This window comes from Balaenoptera physalus (genome assembly GCF_965194825.1).
Source record: "Balaenoptera physalus genome assembly, chromosome: 1".
NCBI classification, from domain to species: domain Eukaryota; kingdom Metazoa; phylum Chordata; class Mammalia; order Artiodactyla; family Balaenopteridae; genus Balaenoptera; species Balaenoptera physalus.
The window spans coordinates 15,434,616-15,451,773 of record NC_138882.1 but is presented as its reverse complement, the minus strand read 5'-3'; the positions used below and the strand labels follow the sequence as shown (position 1 = coordinate 15,451,773).

The following is a 17,158-nucleotide window of genomic DNA, read 5'->3' as shown; positions in this document are numbered from 1 at the left end:
CAAACAGAGAATACCCAGCACATCCCCTGTACCCCAGATTGGCGCTGCTTCTCACCCACGTTGTGACAGTACCTTCTCCAGTAGAATTCTTTTTGGGCTAGAGGATCACCTGGCAAGCTTTGGCTTGCCACTCTGTGATTATTGATAAAACACTAAGTAACTCTGAAGGCTTTAGGAGGATTGCACTTAAGTACTTGGGCTAATGGTGTATTTCCATTAAATTCCAAATAAATGTCTTGGTCTCTATGAAGCAATCAAATCTACAGATGGTGACAAAAACGTTAACATATTGAAGTAAATCAGATGCCGTCGATGAAAATCTTTAAGAAGATGGTTGAGGCTTTCTCTGGTAAATTGATTTATCTATCTGTTGATGGATCTGATCATTACTAAGATGCCTATAAGTGTCTAGGAAACTGTACAGTTCTCTCCCAAAGGCATATTTTCAATGGAAATTGGAAACAAAATTCTTCACTTTGAAGAATCCATTGAATTGCTCCACCATTTTCTTTTTACATACTTTGGGGTGCTTTTGAGAAATTTTAATTAATAATAATGTAAAATGGAGGATGCCATCCAATCAACAGATTTTGATGCAGCAGCAATATTTCTGAAAAGCCAGGCTTTTATTTATTCTAACCCTTAGAGTTCTAGAGTGGAGAAGTACCCAGAGACAGAGTCACAGAGAGATGAGGGCTGACCTCAGAATGCAGTGAGGGTTTTCAAATCTATTGTTGATCCATAACAGCTAAATGGACCCAGAAGTGAGTTACAGAATTGCTATTTAGTCTCACTTTCTCTTCCAAGGGGTCATATCCTGACTTTTCACACGAATAATATAATAATAACCATCGTTATGTATTTAGTGCTTGCTATGTGCTAAAGACTATGTTAAAAATTTTACATACATTAACTTATAATAATCATTTGAGACAAGGATTATTCTGAATAATTACCCTTAGAAATCTGAGGCACTGCGAGGTTACTTAACATACCCAAGGATGCAGCTGGTAAGCAGGAGAACTTGAATTTGAACATAGAAATTCAAGTTCTAAAGACTGTGTTCTTAAATTCACCCTCCGGTTACCCCAAATTGTGTTTGTGTACAGCTCTGGGGCTTTCAAAATCTTAATAAAATATTTATAAATGTACTTATCCACCGCCGCATTCCTCAAAATTTATAGCAACTTTATTGCATGTAAATCTCAGAATAGTCCTGTGAGGTAGAGATTATTTTTTCCATATAATCAGGAAACTGAATGACCCAGTGAGGTGCCCAGTCAGAAAATGTTAGAGTCAGAACTTGGGTCCAGATGTTCTGACCCCAAATCCCGTCATCATTCTGCTGAAGCACAGTGTCCTCAAGTCACACCCATCAGGAGCGTGAACTCCTGACTCTGCAAAGATAAACTGACTCGAGTTGTAAACTAGGCTGCAAGACTTATTGGTTCTGTGTCCTCAGCCAGTAATTTACTCTCTAAGCCTCAGTTTCCTTACCTGTAAAATTGGGAATGAAAAAGCCTACCTTAGTAGTTTTACTGACCAGCGTTCTTAGCCTCCTTAATCAATATAAATTGATCAGAGGCCAGACAAGAAATTCAGGCAAGGCTTTATTGGGGCCCCTGCTGCAGCAGGAGGGGAGCGAGAACAAGCAACAGGTTTCCTTGCTTGCTCGCCAAGGCAGCGGGGAGCTGGTTCCTTACATGGGGTGAGGTTAGGGATGTGTCCATGGGTCGGGTCGGAGGGTGGTTTAGGTGATCTGTCCACCCCTTTGGTGATGTTGAGTGCAGGGGGCATGTGCAGTACCCTACTTTTGCTCCTGGCTCTTCAGAAGTGGCACTTGGCTTTTTTTGGTCTTCTTGTATCTTGTTGTCTATAATTTTGCCCCAAACTTGCATGCACATAGTTATTTTCAGTCCCTTATAGTTTCTTTGTATTTTGTAGCTCGAGGAGACGTTTGTCCAAATGCAAGCACTGCAGCAAAGTGTCCCAGGTCCCAGCCTGTTTCAGTAGGATTGCTGTGAGCTTTAAATAAGTTAATTTAAAGGCCAGGACAGTGTCACTCACATATAAAAGTAAAATTTAAGATATAAATATATAGGAATTAGTCAATATCCAGTTATCCCTCTACGATGTAAATCAGATAGTCGCTCCCTTACTGGGAGCCCTCCCTTGGCCTCCCATGAAATGCACACTCCTCTCTGGCTCAGTGAGGTCTTTCATGGTCTGACTTTTGTCCACATCTGTCCTCATTCTGTCACTCTCTGGCCCTTACTCTCCAAGTCCAGCTGCACCAAACTTTTTTGAGACTCCAGCCTCATGGCCTTTTGCACTTGCCCTCCCTTTGCCTAGAATGTTCTTCCCCCAGGTCTTCATATGGTGGCCTCCTTCTTGTCCTTAGTATCCCAGCTTGATTATCACCTCCTGAGAGCACCTCCTGGACAACTCAACCATTCTCTCCTCCATTGCTATGTGCTGTAAGCTGTTTCCTTTCTAGCACGTATCATCACCTTCTTGTTTTGTGTTTATTGGCTGGCTCTCCCTAACAGGGTGTTAACTCCAGCCTTGTTCACTGTTGTCTCCCCAGCTCATAGAATAGTGCCTGGCACATAGAATGGCTCAGTGAGTATGGATGATAAGTAATCTTACCTAGTTAACTATACTATCACTTCTTGAGATGTTAGTCGTGATTGGTGATTGTGAGCTTAGCTTACTCTAGCAACTAATGGTGGAGAAAGGATATGTTTCCAGTGTTACGTTAGTAGGGTATAGTTATGATCTCAGTTAACACAGTGGAATTTACGTGCATTTACACATGTTTGGAACAGTAGAGAAAGTATTTGAGTAGTATTTGCCTCTGTATAACATGCAATATTGTTTAAAGCATGACACGTGGCAGCAGGTATGGATGCCATGATGTTTGTGGTCATTGTCACCACCTCACTTTGGGGCTGTTCTCTGCAGAAACAACCAGTCCGTGCAGGGGTCAATGACAGCTCTAGGGCAGGATCTCAAACACTTACAAGATGTGTCCAGACCCTCCTTCAATAGAAAAAAGTAGAGAGTTCAGGCTTTAACGTCACATACCTGTATTAGAAGGCTGGCCCTACCACATACCAAGGTGCATAAACTTCTCTGTGCCTCTGTTTCCCTGTGTGTAAACTGGTGATGATGCTAATACCAGCCTCATAGGATTGCTGAGAGGATGAAATAAATTAGTACATGCAATACCCTTATAAAAGTATAAGTGCTCAATAAACCCATGACCTACTTATACATATCCTCCATGAGAGCTGGATGGGACTGGGTTCCTATTTTCTCTCAGGGAGAGCAGACACAAGCAATAAAAAGGAGTATGATAAATTCCAAATTTTCATTATCATTACGAACATCACATGGAAGCTACTTTCAGTATTCCCCACTAATACTGAAGCCAATTTTCCCCTCCTTATATTTTAGAAGAGAGCCATTAATATTTATTGCGCACCCACAAAGGGCAAGGCTGTGTGCTCAGCAGTAGTGACAGAAGACACCCATTTCTAGCAAGGAAAATGTCTTGTAATCTCTTTACTAGCTTCACATCTCTGAATTTCAAAAGCACCAGTAGAAAGGAACACAATGTTCTGCTGTACCCTTCGTCCCCTGGGTCCCAGAATTCAATTAAAATCGTGTTCCATCTTGCCTGATCCAAAGTGTTTTAGATTAAAGAAGGCTGGAATGCAAGCACCATATCTGTAAAAGCATAACTATTAATGGACCCAGCAAAGCACCATGCAAACAGAGATGCTGAAAAAAGTCCATTTGATGATGAAAGAAAATCAGATAGGTAGATGGTTAAACAGATAGCTACACAGAGCTTTTCAGCAAGTTATTCCTTTATGACTGCAGCCTACAGGACTGTTCATGAATTTTTTTTTTAAAATCTTGTTATCATATCATTTTAGATTTATTGCCTTCTCTTTTTAGCCACGAGTCTCTCTTAACCACGGTTCTGGCAAAGCCCATTTTGGCACGTTGCTCTTCGAACATATTCAAAACCCACGGCAAGCTACCCTTTAAAAAGACATTAGCGTGAGTGCCATGGGAAAATATACTCCAAGGTTGTAGATGAATTGATATGATTTCCTTGATTGTATCTTTTTATTTATGAGGCATAATTTATGAGCGCTGGAGCGCAAACTGCAGTGAGTGATGACTAACTACAGCCCAAGTCATAAATCAGGAGCAGTGAAAGAAGAGGTGATTTTGATCGAATCTATTGAATTAGCTGTTGGCCTCAGCCAATACAGGTATCGGAAAGACCTTTTTAATATCTATTTGTCTCTCTTCTGGGAGTGTGATAACAATCTCATTACATGCCCCTAAGAAACAGATAATTTAATTGTTTGCCTGTTAACATGCAACCTATTTACTCTTCTTATTAATTACTGGCATGGCTGTTCATGTTGGATTTTTTGTTTACTTCTGATGTGAATTGTCACGATAATGTATTCACATTCTCCAGTTTTTATAATGATGTTGCCTCCCTAATGCTGCTTGATATGAAACAATATTGTGCAAATGTCTCTGTTTCATGAAAAATTATCATTATTCCACAAGGAAGTGTGTTTTAGAATATCACAGAAGTTGCAGAGAACTGAAAAATCCCTCCATGTATTAATCCTCTGAGAGTAGCAGTTATACTACAACTCATAATAAACAGCCTAGAAAAAAGAGCAAAATCTCAAATTGCTTCAAGGACAAGGATAGCCACTGTCATTTACATTAGGAGTCAACAGATTAGTGGGGTTTTGTGAAAGATCACTGGCTGAATTTGGTTATTCCTGTGATCCATTTTTCTTTTTTTTTTTTTTTTTGAAAGTATGCCTTTTTTTAAATTTTTTATTTCTTTATTTATGGCTGTGTTGGGTCTTCGTTTCTGTGCGAGGGCTTTCTCTAGCTGCGGCAAGCGGGGGCCACTCTTCATCGCTGTGCGTGGGCCTCTCACTGTTGCGGCCTCTCTTGTTGGGGAGCACAGGCTCCAGACGCGCAGGCTCAGTAGTTGTGGCTCACGGGCCTAGTTGCTCCGCGGCACGTGGGCTCTTCCCAGACCAGGGCTCGAACCCGTGTCCCCTGCATTGGCAGGCAGACTCTCAACCACTGCGCCACCAGGGAAGCCCCCTGTGATCCATTTTTATATGGAATATGATAGCAAATACAAGACCAAGTAGACATCAGCTGGATGCTAACCGTATAGAAAGCATCACTAGGTATGTTCTCTTGGTCTTATCAAGACTTGTAGCCTTTCCTCAGCCAAAAGAATCATAAGGTATTTTTACCATTAAGGACTTTTTTATTCCATGATAAAGGAAAAACGCATCAAGAAACCCTGGAAATGTGGAAATGTACATTAAGAGTTTCTCTTTGTAGTGAGACTACACTTGGAAAATATCAGTCCTGGGGAATGTTATTTTAGAAAGCTATGAGCCATTGAGTGAGACAGTGCATTAAAATGAAAACTACTTTACAGTTAAGTGTGGAAATTGTGCTAAAGCATAACTAGGTCAGTAACATAAGCACCCAATAGGCCAGCACTCTAAGAGAATTTCTGAAGCATCTCACCTTCTCCCATCCTCGGCAGAGTCGTGGGTCCTTCTCTTTCTCTTTCACAAACTTTATTACAACTGTTTCCATTCACAAATTCTTGCTTTCCTTCTGGAATAAAATTAGAAGGAGAAATGTTGGGTGAGAGGAATTAGGAGCATTTTAGAATAGTTAATAATATTCATCTGGGCTGTAAGGAAAAAGTAGACCCAACAAGTTCCAGAAAGATCAGTGTTTCAAGAAATTTGCACCTGGAGTGAAAACTAGGCAGCAAATGGTTGTTCTCCAAAGCTAGTGAACTCTGGTTCTGCTTGGAACCACTGTAATAAACTTGGTGGTGATCATTGCAATTGTAACATATGCAACCAGATACATGCTGTGTGCTTATTTGAATGGCTGAAGGTAATGACAAAAGTAATGCAAAGTACAACTCTAAATAGACAACACATGAACAGAAATTGAAAAAAATGTATGGTGCCTAGATTTGTGTACCTGGTTCTATAGAGAAGAGCTCTCTATGTTTCTCAAATAAGACTGGACACAAGAATCACTTGGAAATCTGTTAAAAAGGCGGGTTCTGAGATCTTTTCAATATAAATTATCTTACAAGAACGCCAGATGATTTTGATGATTGTAGCCAAGGAACACATTTTGACAAAGACTCCTCTGAAGGAAGATTTCTAAGAGGCAGTTTTCAACAGAGGACAAACAACTGAGCCCATTGTTTCCACAGCAATGAGATCTGGGCAGCGTGGTGACAGATGCTGACATTTCATGTAATTAAAACTTTATAAAGCAAAATACATTGATTAGACCTGGGAGATGGGGAGGGGAGCAGAGTAAATAAAAGAACAATTTTATTTTTTAATGGAAAACAGCATAAAAATGGTAATAGTCACTAGTTAGATATCAAAAATTAGATTGAAAACAAATAGATCTATTCTTTCACTAGTCAGTTATAGAATTTATGGTTAGATCATTTTAGTTATTTTTAATTTATTCAAATAGTTAACCTGTGTTTTCTATGACATCTTCCTACATCGTAACTCCTTTCGCTGTTTCATTCAAAACGTTAGAGAGGAAAACACCCCAACTTGGCCAGTCCTAACTTGTTCTCATTTTTAACAGCTCTGCATTGGGAAGTTCCTAACTCTTATAATGTGTGTGTGTGTGTGTGTGTGTGTGTGTATACACACATGTGCAAGTGTTCATTACACCCACATAATAAGTTACTTTAGTGGAAATATTAATCATCTAATTTTTTTATTATAAAAAAATATGTTCAATTCCACTGATGCTGTGGGTTTAAGGATATTCTGAATAAATGAAAGATAAAAGTATCCTTACTTTTTTTTCTCTTGGCCATGGAATTCATAAGCTGTACTTCTGTTTCCAGCTCTTAAAATGTCCCTTCTTTTTTGTGAGTAGCTCACACACTGTTTATATACTCAATGATCGTGTGAGGGAATCTTGGGATACAAAGCAGGTGGATTGGCTTATCAGTTAGGTAACAAGTAGATAGATAGGCAATAGATGATAGATAGATAGACAGTTAGATAGATAGATAGATAGGATAGATTGAGATAGACAAAGTAGGCAACTCTATGTCTGTTCTCAAGATATTTAATTTCTTGATTCATTAAAAATAAAAGATCAGGGCATATTACTCAAATTTTCCCACTCAAGATCTCTGTTTTTTCTTTCTCTACCATATAAAGATGGACCAAAATCTTGGGGCCATTATTTCTCAGTAGAAATAAACCATAAGCATAATCTGTTAGTATTTTTATCCTGAACCTTGAACTATACTTTAGTTCCTTTATCTTTTTAAAATAAATTTATTTATTTTATTTTATTGTTTTACTCTATTTATTCTTTTTGGCTGCGTTGGGTCTTTGTTGCTGCGCACGGGCTTTCTCTAGTTGCGGCGAGCAGGGGCTGCTCTTCATTGCGGTGTGTGGGCTTCTCATTGTGGTGGCTTCTCTTGTTGCAGAGCACAGGCTCTCGGCGCGCGGGCTTCAGTAGTTGTGGCTCGTGGGCTCTAGAGCGTAGTCTAAGTAGTTGTGGCGCACGGGCTTAGTTGCTCCACGGCATGTGGGATCTTCCCGGACCAGGGCTTGAACCGGTGTCCCCGGCATTGGCAGGTGGATTCTTAACCACTGAGCCACCAGGAAAGCCCTAGTTCCTTTACCTCTTGTTTAGCTGGGCATAGACAAAAATCTACAGCGATTTTTGGATAAAGGACTTTTTACCTCGAGAGAGAGAGACAGAGAGAGAAAGAAAGAATATCACTGACAGTTTCTTTTTGACTTTTCTTCTGGTGGTTTGGTATAAGAGACAATGCCTTGTTGGTGCAAGATTTGTGAAATCCATAATGCTTCATTAGCACAGCTTTCTCTTCATTGTAACAGCTTTCATTTTCAGAGGAGCTTATGTAAATAGGCTGCTCCTGCTTTGCATAAGCATGTTGATTTATATGAATGCTATTTTGATCTCAAATTGATTGAACACTAAAAAGAAAGACTAGGAAAAAAGCACTGTATTATGAAGGTCTCCTGTCAAAGACAAAAGACACTAGATCCTACATACATTTCCACTTACTGATGGGGAATTCTGTATTGCCTAGGTTTTAGAAGAGAATATTTCTAAAGATACATAGCAAAATACCACACTATTGAGATGCAAGTATTTTAAAATACCGTGGATTAAATTACATTTTGGAACTAGGACTCCTCCACCCCCGTTTGCCCATGTAACGCAGAAAGGCATGAGGTCTAGTCCTATCTGCCAACAGCAGCATTAAAAAGCCTTAATAGATTGGATGCTCAGTAATTAATTGGCAACTTGCTGAATTTTTATTTTGTCAAGCCCAGTTGCACTTTCCTCCTTGTCGTCTTCTCTATCCTTTGTGGCCCCCCACTAAAATTCTGTATACCCTTAAATCACCAAGCAAACCCCTTCTCTTGGCAAAGAATTTGATATCAATATGTGCACCTTATTTTGCATCCCTTTCTCAAGAATATTTTCCTTTCAATCTTTGTTACTCGTCGTGTAATCAAAAATACTCCCCTTGCCCAACAGCAAGACATTTGCAGTAAAAGAGGTTAGTCTGGAGCAGACTGAGGAGTCCATGACTCTTTCTCATCAGCCCTGAAATCTGACCTCCTCATCAATTACCTTCTATAGCTACCCTCCCTGTTGTAAGACTGACCATGGCCATTCCAGAGCATATGCTAAGAGCAGCTACAGTTGTGTTCTGCCCTGTACTCTGGTTTCCATGGAGCCTAGCTTTCCCATTGCTAAGACAGTTTCCTGCTCCTTACTTCCCTGGGCCTATCAAAACAAACCTCTATCATTTGAGACAACCTGGGCATGTCTATTTATCCTTGCAAGCTAAGAGACTTTACCTAATCCAGAATTGCAGGTAGGTAATTGTCTATAGAAAAGTCATTTAATATTCATGATCCTGAGTATCTTATTTATGCGTATGGATGACATACAGAATCAAAAGCACAGTTTACTGGGAAGAGCAATAAAATTTATTGGCGAGTAGAATTCTAGTTTCAGCTCTAGTGACTTCTGTCACCTTGAACAAGAGAGTCACGTTTCAGAGCCTTGATTTCCTCATCTGTAAAAGGGGCTAATAATACATTGTCCAGCCACCTTACGAGGTTGTATTGTGAGGATCAAGTAAGCGAACGTTTGTTAAAGTGCTTTGTAAAGTATAGAATTTATACAAATGTTAGTGGTTATTATGCAAACTATGAGAGAAATGGATCAGAGCTCTGAAAAGAACAGGTTCTGCTTTGTAAGTAGGTTAGTTACCTCTTTTTAAAATGTGGCATGTATGTCAACTATTTCTCAATAAAACCGGGGCAAAATACGGGGTTTCTGGCAATCCTATCAGCAAGAGGCTGGAGATTTGCATTTGACAGCAATCCAAGAGCAATTCAACATCAGAAATTTTACTTTTACGAAGAAATCTTCAAAAAAAAAAAAAAAGTACAGAAACACTGATAGAAGTTAGCCTAACTACTGAAAATCTCTCCAATATTTATTTATTCTCTTAAAATTATTATTGATGCGAAAGCAAAATAAACAAAAATGAAACTAAACTCTCACTGCAAAGTATCCTCCTACAGTGTTTTCTAAATATCTCGTATTTTGAACATTCCGCATGCTCTTTTAACACCGCACACCTAGAACGTGTGTAGTATAGAATCAAACAAGTTTTCCAGACTTGTCTTTAAAAGCTCAGAACAAATTTTTATATATATATATATATATATATATATATATATATATATATATACACACCTATATAATTATATAAAACATGTATATATCATATAATGGTATATATTGTAATTATTATATATAGCGTATATATTGTATATATTGTAATATTTGTGTGTGTATGTTTACATATATAAATACACAAAGACACCAAATGAGGGAAAAATTTCCTGAGGTCAGACTTGCACAACATGAAAGCTTGCTAAGGAAGACTCCTACTCCTAAACATGCAGACAGTCTGCTCGTATTGCCGTTTAGATCTATCATCCTGATTGATCACTGTGTAGTTGGCTATTATTGGGCCTAATTTAACCCTATCCACTCACACATCCATCTACTCTGTCTATTGTACCTGACATTCTACAAATTACTTACTCATGCAAATGATGACCTAAGGCAACCTTTTAGGATATTCGTGTTTAATTATACAAATGGTGCTTGATAAATAAGATTACACCTCCTTCCATATGTTTATTCCCTCCTTGATGAAAGGAAAATTCAATTTTCATGCAGATTGGGTGGGGACGGGGTTTAAGAATTGCTGAGTTTTATGGAGTCTGCAGATCCATTCAGGTTGCAGAAGCTGACAAAATCACTCCACACCCCTCACAGAGATGAGCATTTTTTCATTAGGCTTAAATCAGCCATCAGCCAGCTTGCGTTCAGAAATCGGGACTCTAATAGGACCCCCTCTGTGTTCACAGGGTCAAAGGCTAAAAACAGGAAGGACCTGCCCTCCTTTGCAATTACAAAGTTGCAAGATCAAAGTTTATCTCATTCTGTTGTTTTCAGTTGCTCTGAGTTGCCAGCTTCTCTGCAGCCTGAGGTTATCTGGCTTTTGACTGGTCTTCTTGATTTCTCTTTGGAGGTCTGGGCCGTGAATTCAGCAGGAAAAGCCCCCAGTAGCTGGACGCGGTGTAGAACTGGGCCCGCCCCCCCGGAAGGTCTCAGGGCCCCCAAGTTCCATGCGGTCTCTGCCACCCAAGCAGTGGTCAACATCAGCGCCCCCCGGAAGCCCAACGGGATTGTCAGTCTCTACAGATTGTTCTCCAACGATACCAGCGGGACCCAGATGGTGGTGAGAGCAGTATTCTGATCGGGTTATTTAAAACAAATCATAAACCATGGTGTCCTTGCTTTTCTTCCCCTTGATCCTTCTTTCTTATCCATCTGTTCTCAGTTGCCCTGTGGTGACCTTAGTGGCATAAAGATCCCTCTGCAAAGAAATAGCGTTAGGAAACGTACAGAATATACGTAAATGCTTGGGGAGAGGAGGGCTAAATGTGGTATTAAAGACTCCACAGATCTTGTAAGGAACCTAAGACTTTAGAGATAATCAAATTAGTTGAATTAATTTAATTAGAAAACACATGTCAAGCACTCAACGTAGTAGTGGCTTATAGTAAGGGGCCAACAAAGGGTCTCTGTTGGTGGTGTAAATCTTAATATGAAAAAGGAAAAAGTAGAGTAAAGGATATCCTCGGAATCCCCATTTTGGCACGAGCAAAGCTCTAAGAGCACACTGAAATCTCAGACTTTGTTTTGGTGACTTCTAGAAAGTTCTAGGTCTTTGGAAGAAACAAAAGCTCAGCTCAGCCCTACTCCACTGTTTGTGTATTAACACATTTGGGGCACATAGAGGAGACAAGATGGTCTGTGGAGGGAAATCATCTTTCACACTGTGTTTTAGCCAAGCCATTCACTGAAAGGGACACCAAATAATCAACTAGACCAGTTCCTGCATTATTTAAATGAAGAGACTACCTGCCAGGGGATGAAGTCTCTTTTCTCTGCAGGACAGCTGGTGTCACTCTCACATTTCTCATAAATAAGTATAGATTAGAATACTTTGTTCACACAAACCTCATAGAGAAATTGCGCAGATCCTGGTATGACATGATAAATTATTTAGACCAATTGAGGGAACAATTTTGGCAAGTGTGGAGAAATCCTCTGAGGCCAGCGTAGCAGGTATTGAAACACAATTTCAAAAGATAACTCACATGCAAGGAAGTCTTGTACGGAATGTTAAAGAAATATTAGCATATTTTCTACAAGGCTTCCGATTCAATAAATATAGATGATGTAAATACAATCAACCCTTGATTATCCATGCTTATAAAATGATAATATTAATAAACTAAAATAATTTCTATTTGGAGTGCCTTGTATGCATTTTTTTAAACAACAGGTAGCTCTTCTTAATTAAATGTTGCTTATGTCAATGTGAAAATGAGTTTCCAGTTTCTGAGCTCTTCTATTCCAAAGAGCACTTAATAAAACCACAATAAGGTAAAAATATTTCCTCCAGATAAACTAAAAACTTTATAATGCAACAAAGATGACTGAGGAAAAAACTATATTTCATACAGATCAACACCCTTAGAGGAAGATGTGGACTTTCAAACTCTTAAATATATGTAAATATACAAATATATATATAATATATATTTCAAGCTCTTAAATACTCAACTCTAAGATTTGAGGGGATTTGAGGGGAGTTTTGACCCCAAAATTACATGCAAGTAACAATGGCAGAATATGGACCTTAGTGAATGTTGACTTAGAAATATAATTCAAATATAGATCTTGTTTTTCAAAAAGGCATCATTCTGAGGGTCACAGAACTTGGTCAGTATTTTGTGAGTTTTGAGCCATTTTCTAATATCTCTTTATGGTAATAGACAACATTGTTCCCTGTGATTTCTATCCTGTTGCCTCAAACTTCTATCAAACTGTTATCTCATTGCATGTTTTTGCATGTTTAAGTCATGCCTCTCCAGCTGGATTGGTCATTCCTAAGGGTAAATATTGTGATAGATGCCAGGGTGCATCTCCCAGAGTAACTAGCTTGGCACTCTATTCATAGAACGCGTGGTACAGGATAAAAGTGAACCAACTGTCCGTGACTTGCGACTGGGCCTCATCTAGTCTTCTCTCTCCTCCTACAGCTGGCTGAAGGCCTGGCCACCCAGCAGACGCTTCATGGCCTGCGGCCCTTCACGACCTACTCCATTGGGGTGGAGGCCTGCACTTGCTTCAGTTGTTGCAGCCAAGGGCCAACAGCAGAGCTGAGAACTCATCCTGCTCCACCATCAGGACTGTCCTCTCCCCAAATCCAGACACTGGCCTCGAGGACAGCCTCCTTCCAGTGGAGTCCCCCGCTGTTCCCCAACGGTGTCATTCAAAGGTAGTGTGGGAGAGCCAAAAGGACAAATAAACCGAAATAAGACATGAACACAGATACGCAGCTACCCAGCCCTCCCCAAGGAAGACTTGCTGATTGAACAGACACCTATAGCAAAATAGACAAATCAATTGATTTGAGTGGTCACATTCCCCACAAAGTGTTTCAATCATAAATCAGCTAAGGATAGAAGGGTGAACAACAAAATTTTCTTTAAATAAGAAAGATGAGGCAAGGAATTCCCTGGTAGTCCAGTGGCTAAGACTCAGCACTTCCACTGCAAGGGGCACAGGATCGATCCCTGGCCCCTCATGCCGCGCAGTGCAGCCAAAAAACAGGACAAGGCAATGTGTTCCCATTCATTGAAAGGATGTGCTCTTCCTCATAGTTCCCTGGAATTTTTCATTCTACAGGGCTCAGCTAGAACATAAGGAACTTCTGTGACTAAATCAGAATTTCCTTGATCTAATTTAAAATGTCGTAATGAACCACTGTTTGAAAGACCAAAGAACTTATTTCACTCAAGATAATCTGGACGAAAAAAAGATATTCTTTATTTTCAACAGAGAAGAACAGTTTTATCACTCTCTTCTAAAAAGAGAGAAATATCTTATCTCTACCAACAAGGATTCCTGGCTGCTGGGGGGACAGCAACATGTGTATACATGTGACTTCTCTTATCATTTCTCTGGTTCCATCTGCTGCCCATTTCCAACGGCATTAAATTAAGTGTTTCTGAGAGCAGTCTCCCACAAATGGGAATTTGAAAGAGCTGGCAGTTCAGTGAAAACAAAATATCAACAGGTTTAAAAGAGAGTTAGACTAATTCCTTTGCCTGTTTTCTCTCTATGTGTCCATTCTCATTCCAGCTATGAGCTCCAACTCTACATGGCTTGCCCTCCGGATTCAGACAGCCCCTGTACTCCCGGCCAAACCGAGACAAAGTACACTGGGCCAGGGCCGAGAGCCAGCCTCGGGGGTCTCCAGCCCTACACCACCTACAAGCTGAGGGTGGTGGCCCACAATGAGGTGGGCAGCACGGCCTCTGAATGGGTCAGCTTCGTCACCCAAAAAGAGTGTGAGTAGAAGTGACTGCCACCATAAGCCAAAAGGGCAGGAGGGCAGCCAGAGGGGAAGCTTGTCCTGAAAGGTAGGGGGAAAACAGGTTGCTAAAAGGACTGAGTGTTCAGTTCCTTTGAATGCTACTGAGACATCAGTGAAGATGACTACTGGGGGAAAATGCCCATTGGATTAAATAATATAGAGATCAAGAGTGAGTTTAGGAAGATTTTTCATGTAGCAATGGGATGAAAACCAATGAAGAGAAAGCTACAACATGGGTAAGACGAAAACAAACACTTAAGATGACTTTTTTTCTTTATTTATTTTGAGATAACTTTTTAGAGAAGTTTGCCATTCCTTTTCTTTTCAAATGACGTGGCGTCATAGCTCGCATTTCTGGAAAGCTTTGATATACGGCACTGCCAGGAAAAGCAAAAGGGCTACTGAGTGCAGAAAAGGGCAATTAGCTAATCGACTGGGGCCTCCTTACATTTCTATAAAATAAGCCCTTTTCAGATTTTATAAGGTTTATATGTCTACTGTTTAAAAATGGCAAATACAAAAGGTATTAAGAATAAAATAATTACTTATAATTAGAGCCAGCTACGTAACTTGTGGGTTCCACTGGAAAATGAAAATATGGGGCCCCTTGTTCAAAAATCATTAACAATTTCAAGATAATGACAGCAGAGCATCAAACTAAGTCCATAATTCTTCTCCATGAGGGATCCTGGGCAGCTGCACAGGTCACACAACCATGAAGCCAGTCCTGCTAATAATCCCACCACACCCAGAGGCAACCTCCATTAATATTTTGGCATAATACATTCCTTTAATCCCTTTTTTATGCAGAGTTTTTATTACATGGCTGAGATCATACTCTAATGAAAATTTCAGAGTCTGCTTTTTATACCTGGCATTATTTTATTTGCATTTCCCATGGCATTAAAAACTCTTTAGCCACCAAGGTTAATGGCTATATAACATTCCATCCTATGAACAAATTGGGCATTTCAGTTGTTTCTAATATTTTCCTTTTATAAATGTGGTGAGAAAGTTTGTGAACAAATCTTTGTGTGAATGTCTGGTTATCTTCTTAAATGGCAACAAATGGAATTTACTACATCAGGAATTTTAAGTATTTTAAGGCTTTGCACACTTACTGCAAATTTGCTTTCCAGAAACATTATATCAGATTATAACCTCATCTTCGGTATCTGGCACTGACATTTTTAAATGTAAGAGTTATGCATTCGTGAAAGTTCCCTGCCTCATACGAAGACTTTAATGTACCTGAGCAATAACTTGGCAGGATGTTAGCAAGAGGTCATTTTTAGAGAGCCCTTGCTCGTTCCTGGCACTGTTCAAGCATTTTACAAATCATCCTTACCACAAACCTATGAAGTTAAGTACTATTATTAACCGAATTTATAGATGAGAAAACTGAGGCAGGGCTATGGACTGTGTACTACAATTCCAGGATGCCATTCACATTGATTAGAATCTGAACTGAGGCTCCTGGAGCTATATGATGAGCTAAAGCCAGAGCTTAAGTCCCTCCAGTTTCCACGCCTAGAAGGTAGAAGTGTTACTCTAAGTTCAGGATCACCCAGCCCAGCAGCACCCTCGGTACTGCTGTGTTAACCTGGTCAACCCACTACCTACTTTCTGTAATACAGATTTCAGACCTTCTCCACCCTCCTCAAACCTTCCACTTCTTCTCCTCCTCTTCCCACAAGCCTATACAATCCTCACCCACCTCTCCCTAGAGTCTTGGCAGCACTCCTCGCCTCGTAATTCACCAGGAAAGGAAATGTCATCAGTCAGTAATTTGCTCCCTTCCCACCCCAGACAGCCACGTGTCCTGCATCTGCATCATTCCCGCCAGGGACACGGCAGGAAGGGGTGGTCCTTCCATCTGAAATAAACCTGCCTCTTGTGCTTTGAGTACCACCTCCTTCACTACTATTCATCCTTTTTCTATCCTTAATCTTCAGTGTAACACTGTTGCTTCTATCTTTCTAATGTTTAAGCAAACAGGCTCCACTTCCCCTCTGGTTCCTGCCCCAGCTCCTCCCCACAGAGCACAGCCCTTCTAAAGAATGGTCTTCAAGTGCTTCCCCATTTTCTTTCTTCCCACATGTTCTTTAACTTCCTCCACGCTGATTTCCACCTCATCCCTGCACGAAAGTCTCTTCCTAAATTTGCCCTTGACCTCCACACTGATAATCCAGTGGGCTTTTTTCACCAGTAATCACGTTGACTTCTTGGGAACATTCAACGTGATTGAAGCCTCAATCCTTGGTAAAAAGTGGCTCCCCTTAGTTTTCATGACAAGTCTCTCCTGGGAAACCTGCGTCTTTGGATGTTCAGTGTTAGTCAACTTTGTTGGTTGATCTTCCACCAACCAAGGTTTTTAAGCCTCAACCCTAAACTTTCTCTGCTCACACTTTCCCTTTTATCCCCTCCCCTCTTTTTTCCTCTCCTTCCTGCCTCACCTCTTCCCTCTTCAGGTGAGTTCATCTCCTCCAAGGCTTCAGTTCTGAAGGCTGACTCCCAAATGGTCACCTCTTCCCCGAGCTCCCTGCTTGAAATCCAGACCCTCACACCCAGCCTCCTCGCCTCCCTTTGAACATCTCATAACCAGCTTGAGTTGGGCAGACCCCCGACAGAGGGCACATCTTTCCCCTTAAATGTGCGCTTCCTTTGGCTCTCATTCTCTCCATTTTATCTCCAGCACTGGGCAGAGTGTCTTAGATACCCAAAATGTGTTGTTTAGTGAGTGAGTGAATGCATCCAGAACGTCTCACGTTTATTGTTGGCACCACACAATCAGTGTCCTTTGTCACCCAAGCGATAATCAAAGCAAAGTGTAATCGTTCTTCATAACGTCTACTGCCTAATTGTGTAACCTCCTTTACCTTTTTGCCTATTCCTCTCACTATCCTCCCTTCACAAACCCAAAATGAACTGTGAGAAACATTTATTCCTGAAATGAAAGTGTAGTCAAACGAATTCTGACTTAATAAA

The 17,158-nt window shown here is 40.3% G+C and overlaps 1 protein-coding gene across 2 annotated transcripts in view; it reads left to right on the top strand.

Moving 5' to 3' along the window:
* USH2A (usherin) overlaps positions 1–17,158 on the top strand; it is a 794,931-nt gene that overhangs the window by 729,059 nt on the left and 48,714 nt on the right. For both annotated transcript variants that reach the window (XM_082428283.1, XM_082428282.1), the window contains exons 64-66: positions 10,748–10,957; positions 12,831–13,069; positions 13,936–14,144. In XM_082428283.1, the coding sequence (XP_082284409.1) occupies positions 10,748–10,957; positions 12,831–13,069; positions 13,936–14,144 (658 nt within the window). The remainder of the gene's footprint in view (positions 1–10,747; positions 10,958–12,830; positions 13,070–13,935; positions 14,145–17,158) is intronic.